This window comes from Diabrotica undecimpunctata, chromosome 9, assembly GCF_040954645.1.
Source record: "Diabrotica undecimpunctata isolate CICGRU chromosome 9, icDiaUnde3, whole genome shotgun sequence".
In the NCBI taxonomy this organism is placed as follows: Eukaryota; Metazoa; Arthropoda; class Insecta; order Coleoptera; family Chrysomelidae; genus Diabrotica; species Diabrotica undecimpunctata.
Window position 1 is genome coordinate 87,860,649 of NC_092811.1, and position 12,144 is coordinate 87,872,792.

Here is a 12,144-nt window from a genome sequence, read left to right on the forward strand (position 1 = left end):
CTAACTATTTGCGCTTTTACTGTCCATATTTCTACTCCTTACAATAGTTGAGACCAGACGTAACATTCAACAAACCTCAGTCTCAGCGCAGTATTAAGATTTTTGTCACAGAACAATTGCTTGAATTTTAAGAACGCTGCCCTTGCCATTTAGTCTTAGTCTGAATCTAATTCTTTGTTGATGTAAGCTCCCAGATATTTATTATTAAATTAGGGTATATATTCAGGTAGCTAACTGATGTAAATATAACCCACATAACACTTTTAAATCCAGAAGTCTAATACAAATCCCTAAAATCAGGATATATAAAACACTGATTAAACCAGTGCTATTGACTGAAAATGTGACGAGAACGCTGACAAAACAATGTAAGTAAAACTTAGGTATTAATTAGATCAGGATTACTAGAAAAGCCATCAGATCTACAAAGCCACCCTCTTACAAAGGTCCGAATACTAACCAATACCGAACCGGAACTAATGCTAAGGTCTAACAGATATATAAAGATAGCAACGTCATACAAGAGACTAAATCTCAACGCCAAAGTTACGCTGGCTACATCCAAAGGCTTTCTAATAACTGCATTGCCAAGTTAAACTGGGAGAATGCCCCGAGAGAAAAAATGCCCTTAGGACGTCCACGAATCAACAGGGGAGGTAACATATGGTCAGATTTAGGAATAATGGGACTACCTACCGCCCCATCATATTTATCAACACATGCCTGTACAACCAACTGCTATCCAACCTACAATCAATACTTATCTGTTGGGAACTATCAAATCCATTACATGTAGTCAAACGAAGTAGGCTTAAAAAAAGTTATCTTAGGAAAGGCACTACAGAAATATTGATATATATTTTTAAAACGTTATTTACGTGGCTAAGTTTTCAATAGGAATGAGGAGACAAAAAGCAGAAAATCCAATAGAACCTTGTTGCGTTCTGACTATACTATGACGATAACCTTTACAATATAAACAATACTTGGGGCAACTGTTTGTCTCAATTTTGTCATTCAGAATTGTATGTATTTTTTAATTTGCTAATTTCCATAGATTCTAATTTCCATAGAATCTAAATATATCTTAAGGCCTTTATTTTAAATATACTTTTTTAGTAATGAAAATACGTAGATAGAACCTGGAATATACATTTAACCTTTAATCTCTGGGATAAATCCATCTCCTAAACAATGGCGCCGATATATTTAGTTAAAATTCTGTGCACTTATTTTAACCGTTTATGTCCTTATCATTCATATATGAGTTGTGACCGATATTACAAACTCATTTACTTTTCACTCCATAGACTCCATATTAACTATACTTATTACTATACAAATCTGATTCGAAATATCGTCTAAAAGTAACAGTGTGTAAAATTATTTTTAATGAAAAGTTAATTAGCCATTTCTTATGGGGTTCAAAAGAAAAGCCTTTACGAAAATTTGAGTACAAATAAGACCACCGTAATCAGTTGTACCCTGGGTAATGAATAATTAATTAATCGGCTAATCAGAATCACCCGGTCAACCCGGTCAATATGATTTTTGTCAAATCGGTCCTTTTTAGGATCAATTATTCTAATGTCTATAAATATTAAGGGCATATCTAGAGATAAAGACACTTTACTTTACTTAACCTTATCAGACATATGCGCTTAGCACAAATGTGACGTATTTCTAGTGCAGAAAATACATAGAGGGCAAAAAATAGTGTATTTGGTATTAAGCTGATCGCTGAAAATCACATAATAAATGTGAAAGTGCTATCTCTGCCGGCAAAGAAGCAAAGAAAAACTTAAAATGAGAGAGGACAAAACCAGTCAGCTGAAGGAACCGTTTAACGATGTTGAGCTTGGATCCACTATCTACGTATATAATGAAGAATAGTACGGCACTGACTGAAGATCTGAGCACAAAGCTTATTATAAAATTTGGACCAAAAATACAACAGTTACTGATATCCAAAGTCTTCAGACAAACAAAGCAAAGACAAAGTTGTTGCCTTGCTTAAACCTGGCAAAAACTCCAACGACCACAAAAGCTATCGGTCAATATATTTATTTTGTCAGCTTTACAAAATACTGCTCAAGAGGTAAAACAGAAAAAAAACTCAAATTAAAAGACAAAAGTTGCTATAGACAGGAAAGATCATGTACGTCACCAATACTAAATCTTACCCAACACAGCAAAGATGGGTACAAAAGATATTAGGTATGAGGAGTGGTATTTATCAATCTAAGCAGCAATTTGCAGTTTTCATTCAACATCTAAGTTACGTTATGCCCTACTCTACGTCCTCTCTCTTGTATGTTAAAGAAATTTATTTAGTCATCTGGGAAAAATTTCTCAAACGATATTAATATTAAAAGGGACTTTAAAGAGCCAAAGCACGCTAAACCGTAAGGCGACTAAACCACACAAAATGGTTATTTGAGAAAAATTATAGCTCGTTCCAGAAAGAATTGTAAATATAACATTAATGTAGATTGAGAAGAAACGCTGAAGAAAAAAACAGTAGCGGTTAGCCTAAATAAAGAAAGACAAAAAGATGTAATTTAATGTTTTGAAAAAATCTGATCCGAAGACTATATGAAAAACATTTCATAGTATAGACATCGAGCGCGGCGATGTCTTTGCCGTCTGGCGGCCTATATCGGAAACTTTTACTACCATTTGACTATTTGTGTACGATTTTGTGTATGGTTAAGTGGCACACCACAAAAAGTGTTTTTATTTTCTCTTTTGTTCAACAATTAAAATGTATTACTATACTTCTAGATGTTCCAATACAATAAAGGATAATAAACATAAAGCACAGGCTACAAAATTTTATTATTTTCTATGTGCTAGTTATTATAAACACATAAGCTATACTACAATTAAAAACTATGACCACTAGGAAAAAATACGGTAGACTATAAATTCATTTGTGCTTTAGCACTATAGTAAGAACAAGATAAAAATTTAAATTCCTACATAATTATATTAACGAGAAGTTAAAAAAACTTTTGTTCGTTATCACTAATAGAAAGCGCATTTCAGAATATATTATGAAAAATGTTGTTGATATTACAATATCAGATGATAGGAATACAAAAATAAAAAACAACTTACCTTTTCAAAACAACAATCAATCACTTCATTTTATCACGAAAAATTTAAAAATTGCAATGTAATTGAACCCATTTTGTGAGCTATAGTTACATTGATACTTATGTGGCAATTAGCTGTAAAGTCATTAGTCGTTTTCGCCGTATAATATTTTCCTGATATTTTTTGTAGGCAAGCGGTTTAGTTTGTGTAATATAATATCCCCAATTCGTCTCATAATATTTAGTTTTCAAAACAGATGTTACGCTAATTCGTTTAAATTTTTTAAAGCACTTTGCAGTACATTTGAAAATAAGTCGACAGTTTTCGAAAGCTCGAAACTGATGTGGAAGATCCACTGAATAGAGCAAACAGAGACGCGGGCTGCCTAAATGAAAAATATGAAGAAATAAAAATATCGGGAAAGAAACCAAAGGCAGAATTTACAAAACAGTTATCAGACCAATAATGACATACGCAGCAGAAACAAGACCTGACACAGGTCATAGAACACATAGAAGCAGCAGAGATAAAACACTTAGAAAAATTGATGGTAAGACACCATGAGACAGAGCTAGAAGTACAGATATACGACGTAGATGCAAGGTGGAGAACACCAAGAACTGGTTAAGAAATAGAAGAGTAGAATGAAACGATCATATAAGTCGAATGACAACAAATAGAGTATTAGAGACGGCAAGAGAAGGCTACCCAATAGAAAGACGATCAGTAGGAAGACCACGAAAACCATGGAACGGCAACTTACTGGAGGCACATTGAAAAACAGACAGAGTCATGTCTATATAAAACGAAGAAGAAGAAGAAGAAGAAAAAGATACACAGGATAAACATTAAAATAGCTGCAAGAAAGAGAAAATGAATCAGTCATATTATTGTAGAATAGCAGAGGACAGAGTGTTTAGAGAAAATAATGAATCAGTCATATTAATGTAGAATAGCAGAGGAGAGAGTATTTGCCATAGCCTTGGACAAGTGCCCAATTGAAAAAAGAACACAGGTCGTTCAAAAAAGACGGAACTCTAGAAAGGAAATAGAATAGATTTAAAAAAATAATAAAAGCATAAACATGTCTTTTCCTACTCTTTTAATATTGAAAATACGCAAATAGAACCTTGAATTAAAATGTAACCTTTGATATCTGTGATAAACCCATCACCTGAACAATGGCGCCGATGTATAGAGTTGAAATTTTTTACACTTATTTTAACTGTTTATTTTTTTATTATCTATATACCTATGAGTTGCGAACCATATCACAAACTTATTTATTTTCCACAAAGAGGCTCTTTAATACCTTAAATTATTACTATACAAATCTAATTCGAAATATCGTCAAAAAGTACTATCTATCGACCCATTATATTTATCAACACCTGCTATCCTTCCTACAATCAATACTTATCTGTTGTGGACTATCAAATCAATTGCATGTAATCAAACGAACTAGGCTTAAATAATTATCCTAGGAAAGGCACTTCAGAAATATTGACATAACTTTTATAAACGGAATTTACGTGGCTTTATTTTCAATAGGAATGAGGAGAAAAAAAAACAAGAAAAGGCAATAGAATCTTGTTGCGTTCGGACTATACGATGACGATGATCTTTATATAAGGTATAGGGAGTAAGAGAGAATAATGTTTATGTTCAATTTAGAACTCGCTGATTTTCACCCTTTTGAATTGGGTATGTATATGTATTACCATAGAAAATAAAAGCAAGAAAACTATAATTATGAAACGAAAAGAGTACGAAATGAAAAGATTATATAAATCCCTTATATTTACACAGACTGCTTTACAAAAGGTGAACGAATGAGCATAAAAACACAGCTGTTTTAAAAACTTAATATTATTAGACGAATTTAGGATCAATTTCACTCAAAATATGATATGCTAAAATATGATACGACAGGAAAAAAGGCAATGACTTTTACAGCTGATAGCTTATGAATATTGTCTCGTACTGTTATATAGCAGTTTGTTGTCACATTTTAACCTGTTTATTTTCTTATTATCCATATATGTGTTGTAAACCGATATTACAAGCTCATTTCACAAAGAGACTATATATTAAGTACAGTTATTACTAAACAAATCTGACTCGAAATATCGTCTAAATGTAACAGTATGTAAAATTTAAATTTTTATTGAAAAGTAAAAGATTAGTCATTTTATGAAGTTCATCGTGGAAGCCTTTACGAAATTTGAAGTAAAAATAAGACCACCGCAATCGAGCGTACTCTGGGTAATGAATAATTGTTAAATCGGTTAATTCTTCAATCACCCGTTCAATATGATTTTTATCAATTCGGTCCTTTTTAGGACCAACTATTCTAATTATGTCTATAAATATTAAGGACATATCTACAGATAAAGACACTTTACTTTACTTAAGCTTATGAGACATATGTGCTTAACACAAATGTGACGTATTTCTACTGCAGGAAGCAAATAGAGGGCTAAACCTAGGGTATTTGGTATTAAGCGGATCGCTGAAAATAACGAAATAAACATAATAAATGCCGGCAAAGTAAAACATAAAATGAGAGAGGACAAACAAGTCAGCTGAGGAAACCTTTCAACGATGTTGAATTTGGATCCACTATCCACGTATATTATGAACAATATTACGGCTCCTGACTGAGGATCTAAGCACAAAACTAATTATAAAATTTGGACAAAAAAATACAACAATGGCTAATATACAAAGTGTGTAGACAAGCAAAGCAAAGACAAAGTTGTGGCCTTGCTTAAACCTGACAAAAACCCCAACGACCACAAAAGCTATCGGCCAATATATCTATTTATTTTTTTAGCTATACAAAATACTTCTGCATATGATCCTTAATATAAACCGATATTAGAAGAAAAACTTCAATTGAAAGATAAAAGTGGCTATATATGACAGGATAGATCATGTTCGTTACACATACTAAATCTTGCCCAACACAGCAAAGACGCATATGAAAAATATCAGACATGAGGAGTGGTATTTGTCAATCTAAAATCTGCTTACGACACCTTAAATTAAAGCACATTTCTCCAAAATCTATGTGATATCCCCTTAGGTAATAAACTCACTTGTATTATCCGCGTATGCCTACACAACAGAAGATTTTCCGTATCACTCAATGATAAGAATAGAAGATGAAGATGGAGAACGTAGTAGAACGGTCTCCTTTGGGGTACCGTAATGGCACCTACACTGTATAATATTTACACAACCCATACCAGTAAATACTAGGACTTTTATTTTGTAGACGATACATCTATTGTTGCACAACCAAAAAATTTTGTTGCTGAAGTGGAGAAAAATCTAAATATCATATCTTAAACACAATAAAAATAGATTATAAATTAATTTTAAGCCAAACCCTAGAAAAAGTCAGGCGGGCTCCTTCAATGTCCCTAACAGAGACGTTTTCACAAATTTGAACATATACCTGAACCAATAGTGTCATGAAATCCTTAAACACACTTTGTAATTCACAGAACTTTGTTTAAAACTAAATGGAAAACTAGAACCAGAAAAATAATATTCTTCGCGAACTTGTCAGCTAAAAATGGGAAGCACATCCTTCCACTCTTAAAACGTAGACGCTTGAACTCTATGCTTCTGCTGCCAAATATACCTTGCTTGTATGGGTGATATCAATACATACTTAACACGTAGATTTAGCTATAAATTAGTCAGCCAAATTCAGCGGATATTAAGACTCACATCCATACATAAGCTCTACAATATCGTAGTTATCAATCCACATAATATCCGAAGATAAGTAGCTAGAGAACAAAAGAAACAAAGTCTAGATTCGTAACATCCACTCCACGAATAACAACCCATTTTATGACTAGAATCGAGGAATAACTAGCTAGACCAACACATCTGCAAGACATACAAAAAAAAAATAAGCTGCTTCTCGCCATCTGAACTCTCGAAAGGAACTTCCTTATGGTAGTTATCTTCCTTAAATCTGCAATGAGGACTCTTGCCTTCAAACACCGGTTAACCTGTGTGAATCTGGGGTGATACAAGATTCATTACACTTTCTTAGTTGACTTTGCCATTCCAATCGCTCTTTTCTGAAGGGACAAGGTTTATTTATTTGAACTAAACATGTAAAGTACAGTCATTAAGCTATTACTTATATTGATCATTGCAAATTTGACACTAACTACACTTATATTGACTACATATTACCCCTAAATAGGAGATAAAACATTCAGTATGTAATATGGGTGTAAGTATGTAATATGGGTGAAGTGGTATAATTGTTGTTAGATAAATTAAGCATTCTTCTTTTTTTTGTGCACTACTATCTATAGTACACAGATAAAACAAGAAATAAAATAATAAAAAATCTGTATAAAAGATATCATAAAACAATGGATAAAATAAAAGAAGTTCTTATCTATCGAATTCTTAAATAAAACGTATGAAGACATACTCACGTTAACAAAATACATTAGGAAATTTCCGCATGTGAAAAAAATCCAATTTGGTAACAAAATCCTTTTGTATCTATAAAGCTATTTTTAGAAAAGCACGTACCTACCAAAAACAGGTAGTTAATAGTATTCATATCTGTTACACAATGTAATGCGTTTGAATGATAACAAAAATAAGGAGTCCATATAAACCGTTCAGACTATACGCGAGAAGTATACAGCTTAATGGCAGAGTTGCCAAACTATCAGAGCTTACTTAAACCGATATACCTATGGTTCCAATATACAATGAAAAAGATCTGAACGACCCCTATAAGATATACACGTGAACTAAGCAATATACATTCATGATACAGGGGTACTTAAGGGCTCCACAAAATTTTTAAAAATTATGAAACTATACATGTTGACAAATCGACAGAGCCAATATTATGGAATGGTCAAGTGAGCTCCGTATATCGGTGTCGACTTGACCACGGAGCTCACTTGAACCTGAATTTTAACATGGGCGGAGTCCACTTTATGCCGTAGATATATATATATATATATATATTAGAAATAAAAAATGAAAGTATTTTAATGAAATCTTCATATACCAGTTGTTAATAAAAGATTGAAATCAAAATGAAGAAAAACAATTTGTGGCGTTTATTTTCATGTTAAAATTTTATGCATTTTAAGAATTAAATAGAATTTAATAAAATAAATATATTGAATATATAACAATAAGATTTACATGACATAAATTTCTGTAGTTGTTCTGCTTTTATTTCGTGTTCAAACATCCTCTAGAGGTGCCTTTTTCTTAAGATATGAGTGAAGTGAATTCTTCTCTTCTTCGTCAATTATCCATCTGTATATGATAGCTCCGAGCCCTGTTCCTACCACAGGTGCTATTTCATAAATCCAGTGGTCTTTCCAGTTGTTCTCAAATACAACAGGAGGTATAGACCGAGCTGAATTGAGACAAGCTCCCGTAAAAGGTTCCAAAGCGAAAATTATACCTCCAACGCCAAGACCTATACGAAGAGAAATCGAGTCAACCAGAGTTACATTCTTGGCACAAACAGCTCCCAGAACTATCCAGATTAAAATCATGCAGGCCACCATTTCCAGAAAAAATCCTTGGGCTGGAGTTGTTCCCCACTTAAATCGTAAAAAGCAAATGGGCCTTGGTTCAGGCGGCATAAGTACAATCAATATTCCATAGCCTAAAAATGATCCAATGTATTGTCCCAGCACATACACTAAAAATCTTTGCCAAGACATTTTTCTCATGATTAAAAAACCCAACGACACTCCCGGATTAATATGCACTGGTCCGCCAGCCTGAAGCATTTGTACAACGGCTAAAATTGCCAATCCGAAGGCGAAAGCTGGTAGCACCGGTCCTATTCCATAGTTAAAAACACACCCCATGCATCCCAGAAACATCATGATTGCCGTTCCAAGAATTTCTGTAATTAGGCCCAATAATATTGGACTTGGAAAATGTTTACTGTCGTCATAAGTCATCTTTATAATTTTTTAACACAAAGAAAGAATCTAAAAACTGTTTGAAAATAAACACAAAATGTCATAAGTTGACAACTATTTATTTTGTAACGTTGACTGTTTAAACTGGCATTTATACTAAAACAAAAGTCATATTCTGTTGTCAGAGCTTGTAGACCTATATCTGTATGCTTTTTTACAATGTTTCTCTGTCAATCGCTTATTTTTCTAAATCTTTATTTTGTTCTTTACTCTTTTTTATATACTTTTTTTATTACTTTTTCCAGTATTTGCAATATTATTCATTAAATCATTACGCCTCTTTCACTTTCTTTAAGAGTTCCAGCCACTGGCACTTTGTTTTAACTGTTTCACCTACTTCTATATATTTGTGAAGATTGCAAACTTGTTTCTCAGTTTCTCTGTTTTTATTAAACTATAAATTATTCGAATTATTCTTCATTTTATAGCTCTATTTTATTATGGACATTTTTTTTTAGGATCCATGTTTCGTAGCCGTGTACTAGTGTTGATCTTAATGGTGTATATATTGATACGTCATTTTGCGAGATAGTTTACATAGTTTACATTTCAGCAAAAGTTTTACTATTGATTTGATGAACTGAAAGGCCATAGAGATGACGCAACAGCACAATTCGTTCTTTGACGCGGAATATTTGATGAATTGGTGTTTCATGCATATAGGTATATATATATATATATATATATATATATATATATATATATATATATATATATATATATATATATATATATATATATATATATAAGCTGTGTTGTTTGTTTGTATATATATATATATATATATATATATATTTATATATATATTTATATATATATATATTTATATATATATTTATATATATATATATATATATATATATATATATATATATATATATATATATATATATATATATATATATATATATATATATACTTGAGTGCAAAACAATCGACTCAAAAGCGATATTTGAGATTACACCTTCTGTTTAAGAAGAAATATTAAAATAAAAAGATGTAATGTGCAAACAATAATTTTGTTATCGAACTTACAAAAAGTGCTATTGCAATATTTGAAAGATGCATTATAAAAAAAATATGCAATACGAACAGAGTTTCCTAAATATTCATCATTCTAACTAACACAATAAAGACGTTATAATCAGAGAAATCATCAATTACAAAATGAAATTCTTTATTTTTCAGTATTTGATAGTACCACCCCTACTCTTAATTACACTTTCCAATCGATTCCGCATGGATCGAATGGCTTTTCTAATACATTCTTGAAGCATTGCTTCCCATTCATTATTAAGCGCAGCTCTCAATTCTATTATTCTCCTTGGTGCATGATTTCTGTCCCGGACCCTTTGTTTAAGCTCATCCCAAACATGCTCTATTAAATTTATGTCCAAGCTCAACGCAGGCCAATTTATTGTAGGTATATCGATCTCAGTCAGATAGGTGGTGACGACTCGTGTGGTATGGCATCGTGCATTAAAATAAAGGCATCACTAATAAATCCCGCGTTTAAAACCCATATCCCTTTAAAATATCTCTGATGTAACGATCCGCCGTTAAACCTCTTTCACGTCCTCCACCAAGCACGAAAACCATCTGGGTTTTCCCATCTATGGAAATGCCTGCCCAAAATATTCAAGAACCGCCTCCATATGACACAATTTCTCGTATACAACATTGAGCAAATCGCTCTCATGGCCTTCTTTAGACTCGACGCCTCTTGTCGTTGCCATGTAGGCAAATCCTACTTTCGTCGGAAAATAATATCTGACTCCATTGATAGTAGTCCGCAAGTAAATTCTAATCGCCTTTGCTTCTGGTCTGCAGTTAACGTGGGACCCGTAGCTGCCCATTTTGATGTCAGGTTGGCTACCTTCTATCTCCTTCTGACTATCCAAGCTGGTTGAACAGCGTCGGTTTTTACTAAACTAAGCTTTCGACATTCTTTCTGATGTCTTCTTCGAGGCTTTCGGCTTATCGCATAATAAGCCTCATATCGCTCTACTAAATTGTTCAGTACTTACTGTAGTAATGGTTATGGTCCAAAAAAATATAAAAATATGACCTAAAATGTTCCAAAATATGGTGTAGAATTTAAAAAAGAGTCTGAAATAATAAAATCTTTTAAGGTATTTGAATATTGATTAGCATTGACGAGTATGTTAAAATAGATTGCCCATCATTAGGTACATAGTAATGAAACTCCTATATATTTAACAGTCACTGTGGAATTACTGAACAGCAAGTTAATCTAATCAAATCTGCGACAGTATTCAACACTATAGAAAGTTCTCCAACTCACAAACGTCGATTTGAGCATAGAACAGTTTCCAATCAAGGAAGTGGACATGTTTAGTTAACAATCGATAATAGTATACATAATATTTTTGCTCGATTTTTGATGATGGATGTCATTTTCTTCTTCTTTGTGTGTCGTGCTTGTTTTTAAGGGTTGGCTATCATCGTATTCACAAGCTGATAAAATGTTTCTCGGTCGGTAGCTAGTTGAGAAAATTTTTCGACTTTTTGACCTGTCCATTATATGTTATTCAGACATTTCTTCCGATCCAGCGTTTTCCTCTAATTTTGCTTGAGCGATCAACCGGAGTAAGCAATATTTAAGTCCTCTCATTTTATAATCGAAGTTTTGGACCTTTCTCATTTTGATTATGTTGATCAATTCTCGCTCTTTGTGCATGGTCTGTAGCTCACGTTCGTTAGATATGTGTGCTCGTCACGGGATCCTGAGCATGCGACGGTAACACCACAACCCAAACGCTTCTTATTTGTTAAAATTTTCAAATTTTGTGGTCTAGGTTTTACATCCATAAAACAAAGCGGACCAGATGTTCAATACTCTTAGACGTATAGTCAGTAACATACTTCTACTGCACCATACAGAACGCAAGTTAATATAGCTTTTCCGTGCAAGTTCTATTCTGGTCAAAATTTCCTCGTCACTTACAAACTTGCACTCAATCCAACTATCCAGATATTTAAAATGTTCCAGCCTTTCCAGGATTTTCTTATCTAATTT

General features: G+C 32.8%; 2 protein-coding genes across 3 annotated transcripts in view; one reads left to right on the top strand and one right to left on the bottom strand.

Moving 5' to 3' along the window:
- Positions 1-12,144, top strand: part of LOC140450234 (uncharacterized) — a 584,309-nt gene that overhangs the window by 238,638 nt on the left and 333,527 nt on the right. The window lies entirely within an intron of this gene.
- Positions 8,262-9,183, bottom strand: LOC140450235 (aquaporin-4-like). The gene has a single exon (XM_072543750.1). The coding sequence runs from the start codon at positions 9,081-9,083 to the stop codon at positions 8,346-8,348; it is 738 nt and encodes a 245-aa protein (XP_072399851.1). The 5' UTR covers positions 9,084-9,183; the 3' UTR covers positions 8,262-8,345.